Here is a 24,727-nt window from a genome sequence, read left to right on the forward strand (position 1 = left end):
GCTAGCAGAGAATCAAACTGTACTTACCAACAGTACAGTTCTAAGCACTGACTGGGGAGGGGGCAAGAGATAAGCCAGCCTTAGCAAACAAAGGAAATAAAAGAGATTTTTCCTGCTTCTCATTTCATTCACTGATTCCTCAAATAGGTACTGGGGGCTTTCTCTACAACAGGCTCTTTGCTTTGTGCTGGGAATACGAAGATAAATAAAGCACAGTCTTACCCACAACAGCACACAATTCAGCGGGGCAAACATGTAAATTTACAAATAACTGTACTATCATATGGCATCCAAACGTATTTTTCGAACTAAGAATAATAATACAATTTCTGAGATCATTTGGGCTTCTTGGATATCACACTGTGGTCACCCTGGATACAGGATCTGTCTTAACATGCACTTAGAAGCACACATTCATTTCTGCCTCCTGCCTGCTGTACAAGTCTAGGGCTAGGAGCCTTCAGGGAAATGTGCCTTAGCTGGGACTGGAGGTGGAAGATGGCACGCATAACCTGACAGTGGGGTGCTTTACGGGATCACACAATGGGAAGAGACCAAATGTGGCACCACAGAAAAAGGCAGCATACTAGACTTTTTCTGATGAATGATACAATCATATTCCTCAAACAACCTCTGAGTGGGCAGATATTCTTTGTTCCATTTGATAGTTGGGAAAAGCAAGGTTAAGGGACATTAAACAACTTGCCTCTGGACATACAACCACTGAGTTGCAAGACTGAGATGACACTCTTCACTCGAGTCTTTCCGGAACTGAGTTCAAGGTCCTCTCAATGCCAACTACCTTGCCATTCATTTCTGCCATCCCCATAAAAAAAGATGCAGGGAGTACACAGGCTGCCATGCCACAAAAGCCAATAACCACGCCTCTTGTTTAGAGAGTAATTATCTGCTGTTTCTTTTAACTAGCAAGACTTCATTTTACTATTGCTTTGGAAACTCAGAGACAATATTATTCCTTATTTCAATATTTATGCAGCGCTCTTTTTCAGCAACTTATACTGTCCTGTGCCGTTCTTACCGTAATCTGGGTCCCCTGATTGCCTGCACATGGTTTAGGAGGAGCTGTCAGCTTTCCATCTGAGTAACTTGCTCTTAAAAGAAAATAATAAGAGATTATTAACATCCAACAGAAGCAGAATACTTATCCAAACGTAAAAAAGAAAATTATACAACAACAGATTAAAATATAGCCATATTATTAGACTGTCACTTAAAAAAATTTTTTTTAACGTTTATTCATTTTTGAGAGACACAGCGCAAGCTTGGGAAAGAGAGGGAGACACAGAATCCAAAGCAGGCTCCAGGCTCTGAGCTGTCAGCACAGATCATGGCACGAGCCAAAGTCAGATGCTTAACCTACTTAGCCACCCAGGTGCCCCTTTTTTTTTTATATATTGTCTTAATATTGTCTTAATTACGATTTATTTCTTTGTTTTTCTACTATTCCATTATCATTCCAATTGGATACCAAAAAAAAAAAAAAAAAAAGAAAGAAAGAAAGTAAACCCTATTCTAGCAAACGTTGCTTTTTAGTTCCTGAGTTTTGTTTTGTTTTTTATTTTGAGAGAGAGAGAGAGCAACAGGGTAGGGGCAGAGATGGAGGGAGACAGAATGCCAAGCAGGCTCCATGCTGTCAGCACAGAGCATGATGCAGGGCTCAAACTCACAAACCATGAGATCATGACCTGAGCTGAAATCAAGAGTCGGATGCTTAACCGACAGGGCCACCCAGGCATCCCAGTTCCTCAGTTTCAAGCTACAATGCAAATTGCTCATGGTGAGAGTAAAATGTCTTCAGTAATTCTGTAATCATTCATGGAGGGGTCATCGCACGACAGACCTGCAGAGGCCCTGGTAATAAAGAAAGGCCCTGGAGAACCCTCAATCTAGGGACAGACTTTTCCCTAAAGTGTAGAACACTGTCCTAAGTGATCTGGAGAAGGAAACATTCAGCTTGGGGTCAGGAAGGGGGGTGAAAGCATCACAGAAGGGATGACAATTCATCTGGGCTCTAGGGAGGAACAGTTTCAGGGAGAAAGCAGGGAAGACCATCCAGGAAGAGAAAAACATAAAAGCTCCGAAGCTTTAGAACACATGGCAGCTGGACTGGTGGAGAAAAGAGGCTGGAAAGGTGGATGGCGGGCACAGTGGGAGGGTGTGCTATTTAGGGATCGCTCTGGATTTTATCCTACTATGTAAGTTGGGGGGGCGGGGGTCACTGGAGGTCCTAAGCAAGAGCGTAACATAATTCCAGAGGTGAAGAAACAGAGTTTGTGTCCCAGTCTATTTTAGGAAGACATTAATTTGTGAGAAGGAATTCTGATCATATCAGTGCACGCAGATCCTAGGGCAAGTCTAATGCACAAAGAGTCAAACTTTCCTAGCAACAGTGCTGTATACTCTGGAATGCCCCCTTTCCCATTATGTTACACATCTCTCTGTTGAGGACTGAGAAACAGGCAGAACTGCCATTGTTAGGGCTATTTTCTGTGTTAATTTATGAACAATCTGTAGGATTAAAAAAATTTCTTTTTACCGTCCCCCTGGATTGGGTACTCCTACCTGTCTCCCACGAGTAAGTGGCGAGTGCTTATAAAAACAAAGATGTAACTCTGATTCCTCAAATCCTGTTTTTGTTCTGTTCCAAGGCTGTTTGTCAGCCTCTGAAAACTGCATAGCACAACAGAGAGCCAGTGGCCACCTGCGGAGGGCAAGCCAGCACAGGCATGCACCTGTGGCGGGGAGCTGCTGGCTCACAAGCCAGCAAAGGAACCGTGAGCCTCCAGCACCCCAGCCACAGACCTGTAATCAAAGTAATAACCTACTATAGGGCACGGGAGCAGAAGAACATCCACATCTGCCACCTACTTAGAATACATCTGTGTAACAGAGTTTGTAGGCACTTACAATGCGTCACATCTTATGTGTTAAGAATCCATAAATAAGATTATTACCTAATAATCATTCCTCTGGATTATCAACTAATCCAGAGAGGAAAGAAAACTTACTCAAAATCTTGGTCAAAAAAGATGACACTAGTGTTTAGACAGGGTTACTTTGAAATCTAGGCATAAAAGCACGTTTCAGGATGAATATATGAATAAAAGCAGCCTACCCCATACCTGTATGCGCACTTTGCATCAGCTGTTTTGGTTGTAATAGTAACGTGAGCCACGTGGCTGATGCTGGCCAAAGCCTAAGGAAGAAGAAAAACATGGAATGAAAGAAAAACTCACTGCTGGGTCACCCACTGTCACCTCATTACCGAGAAAGGTGATCTAAATCTAAATTTCCCCTTCCATTTTGTATTAACAAATGGCAACGATGAGCATCTTTTGCTCACTCACTTTCATGACCTGTAAAAACAGGGATATCAAATTGAACTTGTGGCATATTACTAGAACAGGGGGGAAAATATATTAGAAGTCCAAAAGGAAACACATCAGAGTATTTACTTCAAGTCCAGTGTAGCTAACATACACTTCTTCGTGAATTTCAGGTGTACATTCTAGTGACTCAACAATTATGTACATCACGTTAAGCATACTCTTAATCCCTTTCACCTATTTCACCCGCCCCTCCCCCGCTTTTGGTAACCCCCCGTTTGTTTTCTACCGCTAAGAGTCTGTTGTTTGGTTTGTCTCTCTTTCTTTTCCCTTTGCTTGTTTGTTTTGTTTCTTAAGTTCCACATATGAGTGGAATCATACGGTATGTCTTTCTACGACTCACTTATTTCGCTTAGCACAATACACTCCCGCTCCATCCATGTCGTTGCAAAGAAACACACCAACGTACTAATGTGTCAGCAGCAAGTGCGCTCAGGCAGCAGAACTGCAGGCATGCTTACTAATATTCTCAACAATTTGCCTCCCAACAATTTGAAAAGTTGCCTTCAGAAATGGGAGCACTCCAAGTGGATAATGTCGCATACTGGTACACAAAACTGTTTTCAAAACTTACGTGTTTAGAAATGTAAATTTAATGTTATGAAATAGAGACACAACAAATTTTTTGAAAATGACCACTCCCCACTCCCTCCCCTCAACCTTGGCACCAAGACTGGTTTCCTAGCTCACTGGAACCTGTTTCTCCTTTCTCAAGGGCATCACAGCACATAAAAATGCAACCAGCACTGCAATGGGGTCTGTGTGACAGCATCTCGGAAGACAGTGAACACGCAGCCGGTGGCAGGTTCGGTTCCTTCACGAGGAACATGGCTCAGGCTCCGAGATTACCAGGTCCTGGCTGGGTTTCCCTAGTTGACGTAACTGAGGTAATTTTCATCATGTCAGATGTAAATGATTTTGAGAGCTGTATAAGGCGGACACGAAATATACAGAGTATGTAGCACAACAGTACATAATGCCAGAAAGACAGCATGCCATTGGCAGAGGTTCTGCTGCTGTAGGGGCTTTCGCACCAGAAACGGAGCAGGAACAGACTCTGAAGTCAAACTGCCAGGGTTCAATCCCCCGCTCGTCACTTTCTAGCTGTGTTCCCTGGCCATGTTTGTTTGTTTGTTTGTTTCCTTTCCTTTCCTTCTTTCTTCCCCCTCCTTGATTTTTTTTAAGTAATCTGTACACCCAACGTGGGGCTGTCCTCATAACCCTGAGATCAAGAGTCACGCACTCCACCAACGGGGCCAGCCAGGGGCTCCTATTAATACTTCAGAAGGGTCAGTTTCCTCAGATGTAAAACAGGGTAGTAACAGAACCTAGTCTACAAAGCTACCGTCAAGAGTTAATGCATACAAAGTGCTGAGAACCAGGGAAAGAACACATAGAAATCCCTCATTAAATCCTCCTTGGTTTTAAAAAAAAATTTTTTTAATGTTTATTTTTGAGAGAGATGGGGGGAGGGGCAGAGAGAGAGGGAGACACAGAATCCAAATCAGGCTCTAGGCTCTGAGTTGTCAGCACAGAGCCCGATGTGGGGCTCGAACTCATGAACCATGAGCCGAAGTCAGAGGCTTAACTGACTGAGCCACCCAGTGCCCCAATCTTCCCAGTTTTAATTACAGTAAAATAAAAGCCCAAAGATCTTCTCCAGCTAGGCTAAGGCTCCAGGAGGCCATGGGCTTAGGAACTGACACAAGAAGTTGCAAAGCCACAACAGAGCTGCTTTCCTAGGACTTTACCAGAAGCACACTTAAAATCAGGGCTGCCTCAGGGTAAACAGTATGAAATTGCTTCTATCTGGAACAATTCGGGGCTCACTGTTAAGCCAGAGGGTGCTTGAGACCACCCCAGTTTGATATGAATTGCAATGACTAGGTCACAGCTGCCTTTTAATTTAAAAAATTTAAAGTAATATAGACACAATATAAAAAATGGAAAGACTACAGAGTGGCCTAAAGGGAAAAGTAATTGGTTCCATCCCCTCTTTTACTCTCATTTCCCCAAAATAACTATTCCAAACAATTTCTCTGGTACACTAAAGAAACGTCTCCAGAAAGGAACACAGCCTTGCCAACACTTTGATTTCAGTGCTGTGAGACCTGCTGGACCCCTGGCTTCTGACCTCCAGAACTGTAAGATAACAGATTTTTATTGTTTTAAGTCACTAAGAACATGGCAATTTTTGGAGGGCGAAAATAGGAAACTAACACAAACTATTTGAAAAGTACACATATTTTACCGATGAATGTTATTTCTATAGATTTACCGAGGCAGTGATTGAAAAAACCACATTGTATATACATGAATATTCACCAAAGCATCAAACAGGAAAATGGTAAAAAGTATAAATGTTTAACAGGAAATCACTTAAAGAAACTACAGTACACTCATGTAAAAGAATAGAATATAACTATTAAAAATTATAGGGGCGCCTGGGTGGCGCAGTCGGTTAAGCGTCCGACTTCAGCCAGGTCACAATCTCGCGCTCCATGAGTTCGAGCCCCGCGTCAGGCTCTGGGCTGATGGCTCAGAGCCTGGAGCCTGTTTCCGGTTCTGTGTCTCCCTCTCTCTCTGACCCTCCCCCGTTCATGCTCTGTCTCTCTCTGTCCCAAAAATAAATAAAAAACGTTGAAAAAAATTAAAAAAAAAAAGAAAAAAAAAATTATATAGGCCTATATATATACTGAATGAAAAGATGTCCAACAGAGTATGGTTATAAAATTTTAAGATCCTATTTTGGTCTTAAAATGTTTTTATCTACTTTTTATAGTATATGCCTCTGATACATCATGTAATTTAACTCATAAATATTCCCATATATATCTTAAAAGACTCCGCCCAAAAACATGATGCTACTTTTTATACCCAGAAAATCAACAATTTCTTCTCAATACTATGAAATAACCAATCTGTGCTCAATATCTGACACAAAAATTGTTTTTTATGGTTTGCTCAAATCAAGATCCAACTAAGATTCATACACTGGAACTGGTTCGTATGCCTCTTTTTCTAAAAACAAATTTTTTTTTACTGTTTATTCATTTTTTGAGAGAGAGAGAGAGAGAGAGAGAGAGAGAGAGAGAGAGAGAGATGGAGTGTGAGCAGGGGAGGGGCACAGAGAGAGAGGGAGACACAGAATCTGAAACAGGCTCCAGGCTCTGAGCTGTCAGCACAGAGCCCGACGCAGGGCTCGAACTCACAAACCCTGAGATCATGAACTGAGCCAAAGTTGGAGGCTTAACTGACTGAGCCACCCAGGCGCCCTGGTTCACATGCTTCTTAAGCCTCTTTTAAATTACAGGTTCTTGCTCCCTCCTCCACTTTTCTTCCTTAATTTGTTGAAGGACACAAACAAGCCTTTTATCATGTAGTTTCCTAATTTTTGTATCATTTACCATGCTCCCTTGCCTCCTATATTTTCTCAATACTGGCACTTAATAAGTATTAATCAGATTCACATTTGATTATCTGACCAAAAAAACTTTGTAGGTGGTGTTGCATTCTCCATCAAAAGATACCAAACATCCTGGCAGAGGGGGAGAAGGGGGCTGTATCTGTAGATAAAATAATTTTCAGTGTATTAAGTATTTATGAACAATCTTTGGTTTTAGAAAATTGAATTTAATTAAGATTTTTCAATTTGCATATATTTAACAAGTAGAAAGTATCATATCTTACTTACCTCTATGTTGAGAAATGGCAGAAATGTTATCACAGGAGAATATTTTACTCATTTCCTTAATATTTAGCTTACCTCACCCCGAAAGCCATAGGTAGAAATACTAGCTAAATCCTCAAAGGACTGCAGTTTACTTGTAGTGAACCTCTCACACACAATATCCAGATCTTCTTTCTAGAAGATACCAAAAAATAAGTAAATAATTATGTTACTCATTTTTCCAAATCTTGAATTTCCCTTTTCTTGACTGAATCCAAGAAGCAACCCCTCTTAGGAGAAGAGTTTTAAAATGAGCAGTAACTTTGTCACTTGGCATCCAGAGTGCTACACTGTCCCAGGGTCCCTTCTCATTCACTGGTTACATTTCTCATTTGCATTCACTGGTTCCTTCTCGCCTCTGACAGCGGAGTAACCCAGGACTCCATCCTTGGACCTCTCTGCTGTCTGCACTCACTCTCTTGATGAGTTCTCTCAGTCTCATGGATTTTATAAAAATCATTATTATGAGAAAACTTTATTAAAAATCTACAGAACATTTAATTACAGTAAAATACACATTTGAAAAGTTGCCATTTTAACAATATTTTTTTGAGAGAGAGAGAGAGAGAAACATGCACATGGGAGGAGCAGAGAGAGGATCCCAAGCAGGCTCCATGCTGTCAGCACAGAGCCTAACACGGGGCTCAAACCCACGATCCCTGAGATCTTGACCTGACCTGAAACCAAGGGTTGGACACTTAACAACTGAGCCACCCAGGTGCCCATTTTAACCATTCTTAAAAAATTTTTGTAATTGTTTTTATTTATTTTTGACGGGGGGGGGGGGGTGGGGGGGAAGGCAGAGAGAGAGGGCGACAGAATCCAAAGCAGGCTCCAGGCTCTGAGCTGTCAGTGCAGAGCCAGACGTGGGGCTTGAACTCACAAACCATGACCCAAGCCAAAGTCAGAAAACCGACTGAGCCACCCAGGCGCCCCGGCCATTTTAACCATTTTTACGTGTACAGTTCTGTGGCCTTGAGTACATTCGCACTGTTGTGCAACCACCCTCCATCCTCCCAAACTAAAACTCTATCCCCTCTAAACACTTCCTCTCCACCCACCCCTCCCAAGTCCCAGGCAACCACCATTCTACGGTCTATGAATGGGACTACTCTAGGAACCTCCTACAAGAGGAATCTTCCAACATCTGTCCTTTTGTGACTGGCTTATTTCACTTGACATGTCGTCAAGGTTCATGCATGTTGCAGCACGTGTCTGAATTTCAATCCTTCGTAAGGCTGAATGATATTCCATTATGTGTACACACCACATTTTTAAATCCACTCATCTGTGGATACTTGGGTAGCTCCTACCTTTGGGCTACTGTGAATACGCTATGAACATGGGGGTACAAATCTCTTCAAGACCTTGCTTTCAATTCTTTGGAGTATATACCCACAAATTCTATTGAATCATATGGTAAGTCTGTTTAATTTTTTTCAGGGATCACCATACTATTTTCCACAGTGGCTACACTATGTTACATTCCCACCAGCAAATGCACAAGAGTTCTAATTTCTCTATATCCTTTATAACACTTGTTATTTTATCTTATTGTTTTTATAATAGCCATCCTAATGGGTGTCAAATGGTATGTTATTACTGCTTTTATTTGTATTTCTCTAATGGCTTGGGGGCATTCAGCACCTTTTCATGGGAGACTCATAGTTTTTAATACCATCAAACTGCAATACACTACATTTTCATCTCCAGCTGTTAAACCTCTACTCTACCCTCCAGACCCACACACTTATTCAACTAACAGCCATCTTAAGTTTAACATGCTCCCAAATGAATTTGTGATCTTCCCCAAAATGTTTCTTCCATAGGCTTTCCCATCAGTAAACAGCAACTCTTTTTACCATTTGCACAGGCCAAAACCTTGAAATCATTCTTTTCTTTTTTTTAAGTTTTTATTTGTATTTATTTCGGGGGTTGCAGAGAGAGAGAGAGAGAGAGAGAGAGCGAGCGCAAGTCCCAAGCAGGCTCCATGCTGTCAGCACAGAGTCTGATGCGAGATTCAAACCCACGAACTATGAGATCATGACTTGCGCCGAAGTCAAGAGTTGGGCACTTAACTGACTGGGCCACCCAGGTGCCCCAAACCCTGAACCTTGGCTCCTCTTTCTCTTATACCATACATCGGCAAATTCTGAGAGCTCTGTCTTCATAATCAATGCAGAATCTCACTGCAACCAAATTGGTTCAAGGCATGGTCACCACTCTCCTGGACTGCTCCGAAAGCCCTCTCACTGCCTCTGTCCTGTCCTGTTACTATCTTCCATATTCTAGACAAATGGGTTCTTACAAAACTCCAAACCATGTCACCTCTTCGCTCAAAACCATTCGATAGTATCCCACCTTGATCAGAGTAAAAGCCAAAGATGTTACAATGGCCCACAAGGTCCTACATGATCAGCCTTATCTTTCAGATCTCATCTCCTGTCATTCTTTTCTTTTTTTAAGTTTTTTAATGTGTATTTATTTTTGAAAGAGAGAGAAACAGACTGCAAGCAGGGGAGGGGCAAAGAGAGAGGGAGACACAGAATCCGAAGCAGGCTCCAGGCTCCGAGCTGTCAGCACAGAGCCCGACGCGGGGCTCAAACTCACGAACCGCGAGATCATGACCCGAGCCCAAGTCGGTCGCTTAACCGACTGAGCCACCCAAGTGCCCCTCATTTCCTGTTATTCTTCAACTCCCTCACCCTGTCAGAGACACACGGGCCTCCTTGCTGGTGCTTAAACAAGTCCAGCATGCTTCCATTTTGTGGTCTTTGCATGTTCTCTCTGCCCAGAACATTCATCCTTTAAACAGCCTCATGACTCTCTCCTGGACCATTTTCCCGAATAAGTGTCCAGCTTGGAATAGGCACTCAAAATATATTTATCACGGGTATTGAAAATCTCAGTTAAAAATCTCATATGCAAAGTTGAGTTTCCCCAACAAGGCTCTGCCACTTCCTGCAGATGGACCCCACAAAGCACGCACACAGCCCCTTCCTCTGAGGTTTTACCTACCCGGATCCCAGTGCCATTGTCTTGGATCTGAATCAACTTGAGGCCTCCCTCTTTAACAACCACTTGGATGCTGGTGGCTTTTGCATCTAAGCTGGCAAATCAAACAGAAAAAAAAAAAGTTATTATTCTGCCCTATTCTAATGCACCTATTTTAATCAGACAAGGTATGAGAACAAATTCCAGATGAATGCCAGACTGTCTGAGTGATGTGTTTTTCCTTTGTTTTACAGGCTCCATGACTACACTGTAAAGAGTTTACACGCTGTGTGAGAGAGGGAGAAGAGAGAGAGGGGGCGGGGGGCAAGCATCATTTCCATTAGGACATGCAGCACCGTTTCTGGTCCTCTGGGAAAGAAAGTGAAGTTAAAAGTAGGATCCTTTTACCACCTGCCTGTTTCTTCCCTTCTTCTCAACTAATTTTGCCACTTATTCCTTCCACTTTATTCAGCCTTGGGTTCCCGAGGGCCCCTAATGAAATGTCATTAAAAAATATATATATATAGGGATGCCTGGGTGGCTCAGTTGGTTAAGCGACCGACTTTGGCTCAGGTCATGATCTCGCAGTTTGTGAGTTCGAGCCCCGCATCAGGCTCTGTGCTGACAGCTCAGAGCCTGGAGCCTATTTCAGATTCTGTGTTTCCCCCTCTCTCTACCCCTCTCCTGCTCACACTCTGTGTCTCTCTGTCTCTCAATAATAAATAAATGTTAAAGAAAAAAAATAAAAAATATATATATGTGTGTTTTTATGCTAATACCCTTTTAAGAAAATACATTTTGTTGGGGAAAAGAAAAAAACAATGGCAATACAGAAAGTTCTTTGGGAAGCCAGTAAATCTTTGGTACTTCCGAAGCGTAGCCAACAATCACAAAGAGCGCCAGCGACAGAAAAGGAATTCAGTCCGCGGCTGCACGAGAAAGAAGGGTAATCTCCTCGCACAGAAAATTCTTTTTTCAAAAATAATAAGTTACTTAAATATCAAAGACCTTTCTCGGGAGCGCCTGAATTGCCGTGGTATTAGCCATCTCGACTTCCATTTTAAAAGAGAGCACGACTGGGCTCCAAACAAAAGCCCTGCTCACAGGACTAATTATTAACCACTTAGCTAATATATTGGGTTTGGTTGTGCAGTATTGTGGCCTTCGGATAAGAGGCCCGCGTCGTTCCGTCAGTGAATATTGCCACACTGCAGAGACAAAAGGCGGCGTCACGTTAGGTGGAAGGAGAAGTTGCCAGCTTCCCTGCTCCATCTTTGGTCCACCTCCCAGCTCTGTCCCTTTCCCTCCTTTCTGCACGGTTTTTAGTCCCATTACCCCGAACGGCTGTCTTCCGTTTTCCCCATAAATCCCCTCACAAACCTACCGTTCTTTGCAGGCTCATTTTGTACGGATCTTACTGACATCAATTGATTTCAACACGCAGGTCACGTCTAGGTACCCCACGAGCGAGCCTTTTTTGAAGTGTATAGTTTACCCCCACCTTTCCCTCCAGGTTTCTAACTTCTTCCTTCCACAATGCGAAGGAAATTCCGAAACGTCAGACCCCGTTAACCCCAGGTTGTCTTTGATGTGCTCCCCCACGGAAAGGTAAAGGGGAGGAAGACACTTAAGTTGGGTCACTAACTCGGCAGTAGGGATATCACAAGTTAAACCCAGGCAGTGTCCATCGGCCTGTCCGAAAACCTCGACAATTTATTTGGAGTAAAATTCAAAATGAACTGCACCCTGGACTGATTATTTTTGGAACAAACATTACACGCATAACACGGTACTCTCTGAAGCATGAAGCGGGCTCCCCCTTCTGAAAACGTTTATGCATTTAAAGTCTTGCACCTTCTGTATATAGAATATAAAAAGCCTTTCCCTCAACTAACGGCGCCATTAAAATACTATGTCGCCGCCGCTCGCGCCCCCAACAGCTCTACAAAAGTCTCGCGAGAGCGCTCATGAACTCGCGGTACCCGGGAACTGAGGAGCCGGGCACCTAGACCTCGGGCGCTGTGGGCGTGCGCCGTGCACGCCTCCGCCCACCGCAGGGAGGCGGGTCCGCGCCATCCCGAAGAACGGCCCGTTGAGTCGTAGCTTCTAAGGAAGCCCGGCTCCACTCCCTCCCTACCAGTTCTCAATCATCTCCTTGATGGCGTTGGCCGGCCGCTGGATGACTTCCCCTGCCGCGATGCGGTTCACCACTGTTTCGTCCAGCCGCCGAATAACCCCCGCTACGAGCGACATTTTGGCGCCAGAGGAGCCCAAGACACGTCGAGATGCTCACCGGAAGTACCTTCGGCCAATCACCTCCGGGCTCCGTGCTGACGTCTTTCCATCAACTCTGTCTACGCTGCCCTGCCAGACCTTCCCGCGGCAGCGGCTTCGGAGCGAGGGAGCCGTTGATTGGGCAGCTGGGATGCCAGTCAAATTTCTTAAGTCCCCCCGGTGCCCGGCTCACTTGGTCCCGCCCCAGCGCCCTTCGGGCCACTGGCTAGAAGGGTATGCGCCTGCGCGCTGTCCACTCTCCCATTGGCTCATTCCTGGGCTAGGGACTACGAAATCTCCAGCCAATAGGAGTGCAGGTGCCGTAGCCGGAGGTTGGTGTCCCCCTGCTGGGGTGATCTGGCGCAGAGCGGAGGAGGTGCTTGCTCCTGCTCCTGCTCCCGCTCCTCCCCTCTCCTTGCGGCCTCCCGGAGGTCGACCCTCTCCTTGCGGCCTGCAGTAGGATGTTTATGACGCCTAAGAGGAGCAAAATGGAAGTCGACGAGTCTCGGGTTTTCCGGGCCGAGTGGACCCAGCGTTACTTGGTGGTGGAGCCTCCGGAGGGCGAAGGGGCCCTGTGCCTGGTCTGTCGCCGCCTCGTCGTAGCCACCCGCGAACGCGATGTCAGGCGCCACTACGAGGCCGAGCACGACTACTACGAGCGGTATGTGGCGGAGGGCGAGCGCGCGGCCCTGGTGGAGCGTCTGCAGCAGGGCGACTTGCCCGTGGTCACCCCGCTCACTCCCGAGGAGAGAGCCGCCCGTGCAGGCCTCGGGCTCGCCCGCCTCTTGGCCTTGAAGGGTCGCGGCTGGGGTGAGGGGGACTTTGTGTACCAGTGCATGGAGGTGTTGCTGAGGGATGTGCTGCCCGAACACGTAAGCGCTCTGGATGGCGTTGATTTATCGCCAGAGGTCACGCGGCAGAGGGTCCTCAACATTAACAAGAATCTACGCAGTCAGCTTTTTAACCGAGCCAAGGACTTTAAAGCCTACTCCCTTGCCTTGGACGACCAGGCCTTTGTGGCCTATGAGAACTACCTCCTGGTCTTTGTCCGTGGCGTGGGCCAGGACTTGGAGGTACAAGAAGAGCTTCTGACCATCATCAACCTGACCCGTCACTTCAGCGTTGGGGCCCTTATGGCGGCAATCCTCGAGGCCCTGCAGACGGCAGGGCTTAGCTTGCAGCGAATGGTCGGACTCACCACGACCCACACGCTGAGGATGATTGGTGAGAACTCGGGACTGGTGTCATACATGAGAGAAAAGGCTGTGAGCCCCAACTGTTGGAATGTTATCCATTATTCAGGATTTCTGCACTTGGAACTGTTGAGCTCCTACGATGTAGACGTTAACCAGATCATAAATACGATATCTGAGTGGATAGTTTTGATTAAGACCAGAGGCGTTAGGCGCCCCGAATTTCAGGCTCTCCTCACTGAGTCTGAATCAGAGCATGGCGAAAGGGTTAACGGGCGATGTCTGAACAATTGGCTTAGAAGAGGGAAAACTTTAAAACTGATATTTTCCCTGAGAAAAGAGATAGAAGCCTTTTTGGTTTCGATAGGGGCCACCACGGTCCATTTCACAGACAAGCAGTGGCTTTGTGACTTTGGCTTCTTGGTGGATATCATGGACCATCTCCGAGACCTCAGTGAACTGTTGAGAGTTAGTAAAGTCTTTGCTGCCGCTGCCTTTGACCATATCTGTACCTTTGAAGTCAAGCTGAGTTTACTGCAGAGACACATTGAAGAAAAAAACCTAACACACTTTGCGGCCTTCAGAGAAGTCGTCGATGAGCTTAAACAGCATCTTAAAGAAGAACAAAAAATATTTGATCCTGATAGGTATCAGGTGGTGATCTGTCGCCTGCAAAAAGAATTTGAGAGACATTTCAAGGACCTCAGGTTCATTAAAAAGGACTTGGAACTTTTTGCAAATCCTTTTAATTTTAAGCCTGAATATGCACCTATTTCAGTAAGAGTGGAGCTAACGAAACTTCAGGCAAATACTAACCTTTGGAATGAGTACAGAGTCAAAGACCTGGGGCAGTTCTATGCTGGCTTGTCGGCCGAATCTTACCCAATTATCAAAGGGGTTGCCTGTAAGGTGGCATCCTTGTTTGATAGCAATGAAATCTGCGAAAAGGCTTTTTCGTATTTGACTCGAAACCAACACACTTTGAGCCAACCCTTGACAGATGAGCATCTCCACGCCCTGTTTAGGATTGCCACAACTGAAATAGAGCCGCATTGGGATGACCTTGTGAGAGGAAGAAATGAACCCAATCCATAGGCCTTGGTAGTAAGACACTGAGACGCTCAGAGTCTGATTCTGAAAGCAAACCTTTGCCTGATTTTTCAAGTTAACTAATTTGGATTGTGGCAAAGCACCAAGTTTACTCATCCAAATTGATCACCATTCAGATTGTTCTGACAGAGGTGTTTTTGTTTTTGTTTTTGTTTTTTTCATCTCAAGAGGCAGCATGGGACTGACACATGCAAACACCTTTTTTAAAATTTAATTTAATGACAATGTCATTGTCTTTTACTTTTATGATTGTTTCTAAAGAAATTCAGTACTGATAACGCGAGTTGAATTAGAAGTCTGTTTTTCTGGTGTTTTGAAGAAGTTTTAGCTCTTCTTTTGAACAAAGTGTTAAAATTTTGATGCATATGATCTGAAGTTATCAACCCCATAAATGTATGTTTGGGCCAGTTTGCAGAAACTCACGTAGCAAGTTCAGAAGTTTCTGAAAAGGAAGAGCATACATCCGGTGGAGGTATTTTGTCTAACTATCGAAGTGTTTGAGACTATTTTTTTTTAAACATTTTTCTGAGTCCTAAGTAAATATTGACAGATTTCCTCCTCAACTCCCCCCCCCCCCCCGCCCGCAACCAGCCCTAGCAATGATTAGAGGGAAATAATCAAAATTTTAGTCAGAGGAGTAAGAATTATGTTTAAATTGCTGGTTTAGGAGGCTTCCTGCATTTTGGAGATCAGACTAACCAATTATTGGGGATTTCCCCTGAATTTTTCACACTTGGGTGCTGTTTTGTCAGCTTGCCTATTAAAGGACTACGGTAAGTATAGAATCTTAATGGTTGCCCGTTAGTAATTCTTTATTCGACTCCAGATAGAAGTTTGACCCTGTCAAAAAAGGATGAGAGAATAAGATTTTTGCCCTCCAGGATGAGGAGGTGGGAGGTATTTTAGCTTATTATGCATGGGTTAACTGCTTCATAAAGAAACCCTGTTCAAAGGAAACCCTTTAGTTTAAAGTGGTAAGATCCCAGATCGTGTTAGCTGCTGGAAGTGGATTTATTATAGAATTTAAAACTGTCCCACTCGTTCTGTATTTAAGATAGTGCACAAGTAGAAATATTTAACTTTCAAGAAGCAGCTTTATTAACAGATTGTGGCAATTCCATATTTCTAGTGAGACATCTGCTTTGTGCTAAAACAGTTATTTTCAAACTTATGTTAACCGTGAAAAGAAAATCTTACAGTGAAGCCAAATATAGAAAACGATTTAAAGGCAGGACCCAACTTAGAGGTCCTCTCAAGTACAGTGTGCAAACTTGTGCTAAAGTCCTGTCTTAACCTTGGTAACACATTCTATGGTCACTAATCCAGCAAATTCATCGAACCAGGATACAACCAAGGATTTAGAAGGAATTGATGCCTGAGCAATCAAAATCGATGCCATAAAAGCCCAGGAACCAAAATTGTGTCCCTGGTTCTCAACCAGAAGCAGTAACCCCTCTTTCCAGGGGTTGTTGGAAAGCATAGGGGACTTTTTTGGTTCTCAGACTCACTGGGAGGGTTCTGCTGGCATTCCCCCTGCCCCCACAGTGCATAGGACAGCCAGGCACAATGGAGAATTATCCTTTGCAAAGTGCCAGTAGACAGCCCCCCCCCCCCCCCATTGTAGATTATTTTATTTTGAGGGACAGGGCAAATTACCGGTAGAAGCAGAATGAAAGGGCAAATCTGGCAAACTGATGATATTTGATAGGGACTAATTCCAACATTCCAGGTTTGGCTGGTAAAGTGCGGTAAAGGCCTTGATAGGTTCTGGTAGCTCACAATAGCATTTACATGTCAGTGATTTATACTGAACCAGATCAAAGGGCTCTATTCTGTTTAATTAGAGCAGAAAAGCAAGTATTTACAAGCTAGTAATCAAGAATGGTCAAGTTGAGATTTTAGTTAACAGGGAATAAGCTTAAAATATCTGGAAAAACAGCAGTAAAAAAAAAAAACAAAAACAAAACAGCGCGCCACCCCCCCCCCCCAAAAAAAAATCTACCGGTAATTTCCCACTAGTTTGGAGTATTCTCTTTCACGGCAAGTGCTTTATTGAAAAAAAAATGTTTGGAGGACCTGCTTCTGCTTTCCTACCCTGGTTCCTCAAATATTGAAGTCTTGTACATTTTGTGAAGTTCCATTATATATTTTTGCTTAAGGTAATAAAACTAGTTTGCATCATGTAGGTACTGAGTCGGGGGTGGGGGGGAGATATAAACTAAGGATTTAAAATGGACCCTAAATAGTAGAGAATTTGCTATAAACTAGTCTTGTTTGTAAAAAAGAAAAAAAGTGTGTATATTACTGTCTTCTGTATTAAGTAATTCTGTAACTGCATGGCAGTCTTTAAAAAAAGTTGTTTTTTTTTTTTTGTTTTTTTTTTTACAAAATAGTTGTTACTGGTCCTGTTGTATCAGTGAATGTAGTTAAAATAAGTACTATTTTTTAAAAGCCCCATGTCCCTATATATTTCCCATTCCTCCTAGTGTTCTTAAAAGATGTGTCTGTATTCCCAGTCTCCTGTAGTGCCAAACTGCTCTAGCCAGCCAGATCCTTGTCAACATTCTTGCCCTCTCTCACATCACTGACCACTTTTCCTTGAAGTCCTGGTTTACTTTTGCTTCGGGGGTAGATCCCATCTGCAGGTATGCTTTCTCAGTCTCCTTCGTGGGTCCTCTTTCCCGTCCATGTTTGTGTTCTTGTGATGTGAAAATCTGGTTTTAGAGCTACCGTTTTGTACCTCCCCTTAGCTGCTGTCATCTCTGTTCGCGGCTTCAGCTACCGTTTATGTGCAAACGATTCCTAAATTCCTATCTCCTTTCAAGGCCTTTCCTAATCCATATATCAAATTGCTAACTTAAGTCTGCTCTGCCGTCTCATGGACACCATGGCATGTCATTGATCTTGCCCCCAAACCTGCTCCTTTTATGTTCCCTCTTTCAGTAGATGGCGCGGCTGCTATCAGTCGTCATAGCCCAAGCCAAAACCTGACCTGCCCGTGACTCTTCATCCATCACATCCACTCACGGGAACCTTGGTGTTAAGTCGACTGTCTCTAAAGTTTTTCTCACTTCTCCAGTTCAGGCCATCAGCCTACCTTAATACAGCAACAGCATCCTCGCCGAGTCTCTTTTTCTCTGGTTTTGATCCCTTTTTACACTGCAGCCAGATCGTTCCAAAAGACATAGTTGGTCATATCTCTCCACTGCTTTCCCCATTATGTAGGATAACATACAACTGATACTCGTCTTTGAGGTCTCAGTTTAAATACCACTTGCTCTCGGAAGCCTTCGTAGATGCCCTCTAGACTAAGAGCCTTCGTAGATGCCCTCTAGACTAGGTGCCCCCACTGGACACTCTCTAAATACCCTTTTCTCCTAATCATACACTTAGCACACTTTGCTGCTACTTCTTGATCACTGCTACACTGTAAGCTTTACCAGGGCAGGGACTGTGCCTTGCTAGCTGTTCTATATGTAGTGCTTAGCACAATGCCTGGCATTCCAATAAATGTTTGGATGAATAAATACGTGTGTAGTGTTTTATGATCTTTGAAGCCCTTTTGCAGTCTCATTTGACCTTCACCGAGGTCCTCCTGCCTTAGCCCGCTTCTTGGGTAGTTGTTATTCACGTATTACAAATTAAATGAAACTAAGTTCTTTGTGACTACAGAGCTGTATTCCCAGAATTTAGCTCAGTGCTTGGCATGCGGCTCAAATATTTACTATGTGAGTGTTGCCGAGGAAACAAACTTAAATTGCAGTTTGCCCTAGGAAACCAGAAGTGAGGCCAGGTTTCAGACGCAGGTATACTCACATAAATCTATGGAATATTGAGTCTTTACCTCCTTTATTTAGAAGTATTATTAGTTTACTATTTTTAGTTTTCATAGGTAGACTTCAAAGGAACCTAGATGAAAAAGATTGGGCAACCATTTAGTGAACTAAAACAATACTTGGGTAATTAAAAAGTTCTACTCGGTATCAGAAGAAGATAATGCTGCTTGAAATATCCTTTTTCCTTTTATAATGTGTCAATCCTAGAAGAAAATGACATACTACTTACTTGCTACTTTCCTTTACAGATGATTTCTGGCTCTTCTGGGATTTAAAAGTAAGTAAATTTAATAAAATTTTAGAGGAATGACTCGGTATTTCTGGTCACTAGATACCCAGTTCTCTTGCTATCTTGCCTGCGGAATGTCCTCATCACTTCTCCAAGGGAGGTGACCCAAGAGGGACATCTAGTCAAGGTGTACTTAGATTTACTCTTTTTCTTTGCTTTCTTGTTCATGTGCCTCTGAACTTAATTTCTGGGTAACTGGGGCTTTTGGGATTCGTGGAAGAACTATAACCATGGCCTGTTTCCTTGAGTCATTTTAATTTAAGGGATTAACCAGTGTTCACTTAGCTGGACTTTTAGCCTGTGGCACATTAACTCATCCAGAGGCCTTAACGGTAGGTGTGATGGTCATCCAGTGATCCTTGCTACAAAACTGGGTCTTCGTGGGTTTCTTTAATCTTCTGGATTAAACAATTTCTCATTTTTATCTTTTTGTAATTGAGCAGTAGCCTCATCCTACCCAATAAGTACTTCAACTTGTGAACTCTACCCCTTTCATTTCTGCTTGCAATTTGATGAATTCTGAGTTCATCTCTTCCTTGTACATTTTGTCAAATGCAGCCAACAACAACCATAAAACATTTTGTTTTCTTTCTTTTTTTTCCCCCCTTTAATAAAGAAAGATTCTGTGCCTTCCATGCTTTCCCAAGGGACAATTTGACCACTCCACAACGTGAATTGCCCCTACGTAACTTATTTCTCCCATCCTCCAGTAGCAATTTCCTGAATGCCTCCCAACTAAGCCAGTGTGTAGTACGTTAAGGTTTTTAAAAAATGGAGCCACTTTCTGTATCAGGATGGGTAAGGTTGTCCTACAGTAACGACCACAGAATCTCAATGCCTCACGTAACTTTTTTTCTTGCAACTTGTCTAGGGACTTTGCTCTAGGTCAGGGGTCATCAAACTACAGTCCACAGGCAAAATCCGTCCTGTTGCCTGCTGCTGTAAATAAAGTTTTACTGGAAGACAGCCTTGCCCATTTACTTATGTCTGTGGCTGCTTTTGCTCTACCATGGCAGAATTGAATAGCTGTGACAAAGTGCATAGTCCACTGAGTCTAAAATATTTACTGTGTGACCCCACAGAAAATGCTCACTGATCCCTGCTCTGAGTCTCTGAGACTCAGGTTGACCAGGCAGATACCATCTAGGGTGTGGCTGTTCATTTTGGGAAATGAGAAGAATACAGCAAATCACTTGCAGGCCCTTAAAGCACTTTCATTGGCCAAAACAAATCCCATGGCCACACCAAAGTTCGAGGAATAGTGTTAAGTCTTCCATGTGCCTCAAAGGAAAACCAGAAATATTTGGAAGACAACACTAGATTAACACATGGTTATGTCTCCATTTATATAATTTCTTTAGAAATCTTTTTTAGTGAGGTGAAACATTCAGTAAAGTGTGTAAATGTTGAGTGTATGCCTCAGTGGATTTTTATATACACCCTTGAACCCATCACCCAGATCAAGATGCTGAACCTTTCTAGCACCCCAGCAAATGCCCTTGTGTCCCTCCCGCACACAGATAAACACTACTCTGACCTTGATCACCATAGATTACTTTTGTCTTTTCAAAGCTTCATGTAAATGTAACAATTATATGTACTCTTGTGTCTTTTGTTCACTACTGTGTGACTCATCCATGTTGCATGTAGCAGCATTTTTTACTTACGTGCAGTATTCCATTGTACGACTACCGCAATTTAAAATTCCATTCTACTGTTGATGGAAATTTTGGTTGTTTCCAGTTTGTGGTTATTATGAATAAAGTCGCTATAAACATTTTCGTATCTGTCTTTCAGTGACCGTGTGCACCCATTTCTCTTGGTATATTATTCCCTGCTTCCATACTTATCTGTAATTATTCATATAGCAACCAGAGTGATCCCTACTGTAAAATATAAATCAGACCATGCCATTCCTCTGCTCAAAATCCTCCAGTGGCTTAGTATACTTACAATAAAATCCAAGGTCTTTATCACAGTCTACAGAGCTTTGCATGATCTGCCCCCACACGTACCCTTTTGCTTCCTACCCTGTTTTCCGTCGTATCCTCAATCCCTTTACCTTTCCCCAGTCACTCTGCCCTGTACTGGACACTGCCTTTTGAGTTGGGGAATCAAGATACATGATTCGACCCTGTCCTTAAAGTGGCTGTGATCTACATGGATAATTTTAACAAGCCATAACTCTGGTGTGTGTCAACCAATTACTACTTCTGTAGGGAGTTAAGAGGCAAATTTGCCCTATGATTGAACTGTTAGTGTAAAATAATTCACAATTATAAAAGTGTAAAATAAGTTACAATCCCTGTAAGGGATTTAGAGAGTAAGATTAAAATGTACAAGTTCCCCGATAAGTTTAAGAAATGTGTACTTCTACTGATTATGAATGAGAGTTCACCAACTTGACTACTCTTATATTTTACCATTTACATGTTCACTTCCATGAGGCATAGGAGGGAGCTGGGGGTGGAGGAGGTGAGAAGACACTGGAATAAATAAAGAAGTGCTGATACGAAGCACAATCCACAATCGCACAGTCGTGGCAAAGGGCCTCCTACACATGGTACCATTATTGGTACATTATGGATTATTATAAAATAACAAAATTGACTTAAGGTCTTTCCACATATTTTTACTTTATTGATACATAGTTGAAGTGTAATAAACTGCACAGTTTAAAGTATAAAACGTGATTGGTTTTGACATAAATGCATAAAAGTCACCGCAATCAAGATAATGAACACTTCATCACCCCACAAAGTTTGCGGGTTTTGACTACTGGGGAGGGAAATACACTCCAATTTAAGTGGGGATGGGGGAAAAGAACTTTTTTAAAGAATATGAGCTTCTCTCAGAACCCTTTATTGTTGACTTGCCTCTCTGCACTTGCTTACCACTTTTGCCAGCCAGGATTTGTACATCTTCCTGGCTATTTCACCACCCCACTCCAGGGCCACTGGCCACTGACCCAGTCTCCTGATGTGTCAATTCAACATTCTGGGGCACGAACCGTGGCAGTGCTGTCTGGTGGTCTTTTCCCTGAGGCCAGGTGCATATACCTGGAGTGGAGTGATGGCTACGAAGGGAAGGGTCCCCTACCGTATTTGGTGGGGCTTTCTGATTGTAAGAGACCAACTTGTGTTAGCTTAAAGGGAAACAAATAAGGGTATCATTATGAGTATATGAGTATCTCATGGAAACCAAGTAGGGGAATTAAATTCAGCTGTCATCCAACAATCACTTAATGAAAGCCTCCTTTTTTTTTTTTTTTAATGTTTATTTATATTTGAGAGAGAGAGAAGAGGCAGAGTACAAGAAGGGGAGGGGCAGAGAGAGACGGAGACAGAATTGAAGTTCTGAGCTGTCAACGGAGCCCAACGTAGGGCTCGAACCTATGAACTGTGAGATCATGACCTGAGCCGAAGTCGGACGCTCAACTGACTGAGCCACCCAGGTGCCCCCCCTTTTTTTGGGGGGGATTTTCTTAGGAAATTTTCCATTAAATTAAGGTTTTCAAATTTGTTATGTGGCTCAGAACATTTTCTTTTGTTTCCTCTGTACCTCTGGTTATATTTCTTGTCTCATTCCAAATGTTTGGGCTTTCTCTTTTAATTAGCCTCACTACAGATTTTTATTTTTTTGTCCTTTTCAATTAATTTGCTCCTGTGTTACATCGGTGCGTATTTCAGTGCTATTATTTTCTAACGTATTGTTTTCTGCTTTTATTTTCTTTAACTCATTCTTCCTATTTTTGTATTCTTTTCTTCCCCTTGATTATTTTTTCCATGCCCTTGAATTGAATATTTTTAAACTTGGTTTAATAACTAACCTACCTTCATTGTACATCAAACCTATTATCAATATAGAGTAAATTTCTAAGGCCTCTATTTATGGCTTTTGTTGACTCAAATTCTCATTTGACTGACTGATGTGGATGCTATCGCACCACTGAGATACCTCCTTTAGCACTGGGGTTCTTATTTCCTCTCTAAAAACCAGGAACATTTGCATATAATTACAACGCTATTGTCACACTGAGTTAATTATTTGACAAAAACTAATGCCTAGTTCACATCCAGTTCTCCCCAGTTGTTCTAAAGATGGACTTTTTACGAACAGTTTCTTCAAATCAGGATCCAAGCAAAGTCCACACACTGTATGTGGTTGTTGCATCTTGTAAATTTCATTTAATCCAGAGACGTCCCTCTGCATGCTTCCCATTTCCTCCTGCCATTATCTTGTTGAATAAGCCGGGCCTGCTGCTGTATGGACTGTCCCTGTGCCACGTTGATCTGTTTTCTTCCTTGTACTGTTCCAGTTGTTCCTCTATCCCCCATATTTTGTGGGGTCTTGCAGTTCATGCTAGAGGCTTGATTTGATTCAGGTTGGACTGTAGTAGCTAGAATACTAAAAATATGGTCATGTGAGCTTCCTGCTGCCTCACAGCAGAATTTGGTCTACACATGCCTTCCTCCCTCCCTTCCTTCCTCCCTCCGTTTCTTTCTCTCCTTCTTTCTTTCTTCCTATGTTTATTTATTTTGAGAGAGAGAGTGCATGCATGCGAACAGGGGAGGGGCAGAGGGAGAGAGAGAGAGAGAAGGAGAGAGAAAATCTTAAGCAGACTCCACTCTCAACACGGAGCCTGATGTGGGGTTCGATCCCATGACTTGGGCTGAAATCAAGCGTTGGACACTCAACAGACTGAGCCACCCAGGTGTCCCTGGCCTGCCCATTTTTAGTAATGGTAGGATTGGTCAGTGGTTTCAAGGGTCGAAGCCTCATCCTGCCTCTGTCAGATTCCCTCCCAGTGTTTTACCTGATAGCTTTGGTCCACTGGTCATTGTCTCCCGGATCCATCTTTCATTAGGACTTACAACAATAATATAGTTGCCTTTTTAACTCTATCACTTTTTCTACACTTATGAGCTGAATTCTTCTGTAAAGCAGAACGTTTCCTTAATAATGAGGACTATTTAGTTACCTTGAAATATAGTTACATGCCAAAGAGTCACAGACAAGATCTGCAAGGGTAGGAATTTACTTTGCTTTACTGATGAAATCTCCAGTACTGACTTCAGTGCCTGGCCCTAGTAGGCCTGCACCAAATACTTGTTGAAGGGACAGCAAATGCATAATTCTTCCTCTTTAATTGCTAATTCTCAGAGTTAGGAGTTGGTGTCTCTGTTTCACTCATTTGGTTTTGGTTTTTTACTTGCAGACTTCTTGCATTTTAATCAAACCTTTTATTTATAAACTTGAAGACTTCATTGTTTCAGTTTGCAGTTATTTTCATGCTCATGATGCCTCATCTTTGACTGTTGGCAGCTTCTTCAAGTCGGTTCCTGTGTCCTTTGCCACAATCCCATCGGTCTTTGATAGCTGCCATGCTTTTCTGTGTAAGATGCTCTAGGCTCGTCTATCCCTATCCATACTTGGTTCGGAGTCCCAGTTCCTTGAGTAGCGAATGGTTGGAGAGATCACCATTAGGTTGTTGGTGTTGCTTGTTATTAGCTGTCATTGCTTCTGGGGCTTTCTGGTGCATGGAGCTAAGAAATACATGCTTTAAGGCCATATTAATATTTCCATGTTAAAAAATTTTTTTTAATCTTTATTTATCTTTGAGAGAGAGAGAGAGAGAGAGAAAAGTGGGAGCTGGGGAGGAACAGAGAGAGAGGGAGACACAAATCTGAAGCAGTCTCCAGGCTCTGAGCCATCAGCATAGAACCTGACACGGGGCTCGAACTCACGAACAGCGAGTTTGTGACCTGGGCCGAAGTTGGACGCTTGCCTGACTGAGCCACCCAGAAGCCCCTTAATATTTCTGTTTTAACTTAACATTGTGGAATTGGTATTTAACTTTTATTTAACTTTGATCTTATACTAATATTTCATTT

The 24,727-nt window shown here is 43.0% G+C and overlaps 2 protein-coding genes across 5 annotated transcripts in view; one reads left to right on the plus strand and one right to left on the minus strand.

Annotated features, from left to right (window-relative positions):
- MLH1 (mutL homolog 1) overlaps nt 1–12,513 on the minus strand; it is a 42,068-nt gene extending 29,555 nt beyond the window's left edge. For 2 of the 4 annotated variants that reach the window (XM_060638207.3, XM_060638206.3), the window contains exons 1-5: nt 12,269–12,418; nt 10,156–10,246; nt 7,174–7,272; nt 3,144–3,217; nt 1,040–1,112 (exon numbers count right to left, since the gene is read on the minus strand). In XM_060638207.3, coding sequence (XP_060494190.3) covers nt 1,040–1,112; nt 3,144–3,217; nt 7,174–7,272; nt 10,156–10,246; nt 12,269–12,384 — 453 coding nt within the window. In that variant the 5' untranslated portion in view covers nt 12,385–12,418. The other 2 variants (XM_060638209.3, XM_060638208.3) reach the window with 2 other exon arrangements.
- Nucleotides 12,514–12,731: 218 nt separating this feature from the next.
- Nucleotides 12,732–20,612, plus strand: EPM2AIP1 (EPM2A interacting protein 1). Its single transcript, XM_060638237.3, has one exon. It carries the CDS (start codon nt 12,867–12,869, stop codon nt 14,691–14,693), a length of 1,827 nt encoding a protein of 608 aa, XP_060494220.1. The 5' UTR covers nt 12,732–12,866; the 3' UTR covers nt 14,694–20,612.
- Nucleotides 20,613–24,727: the final 4,115 nt, after the last annotated feature.

This window comes from Panthera onca, chromosome C2 (genome assembly GCF_046562875.1).
Source record: "Panthera onca isolate mPanOnc1 chromosome C2, mPanOnc1 haplotype 2, whole genome shotgun sequence".
NCBI lineage: Eukaryota > Metazoa > Chordata > Mammalia > Carnivora > Felidae > Panthera > Panthera onca.

What these genes read in the sequence shown, in the direction of transcription:
- EPM2AIP1 (XM_060638237.3), top strand. Translation starts at nt 12,867, where the DNA reads ATGTTTATGACGCCTAAGAGGAGCAAAATGGAAGTCGACGAGTCTCGG.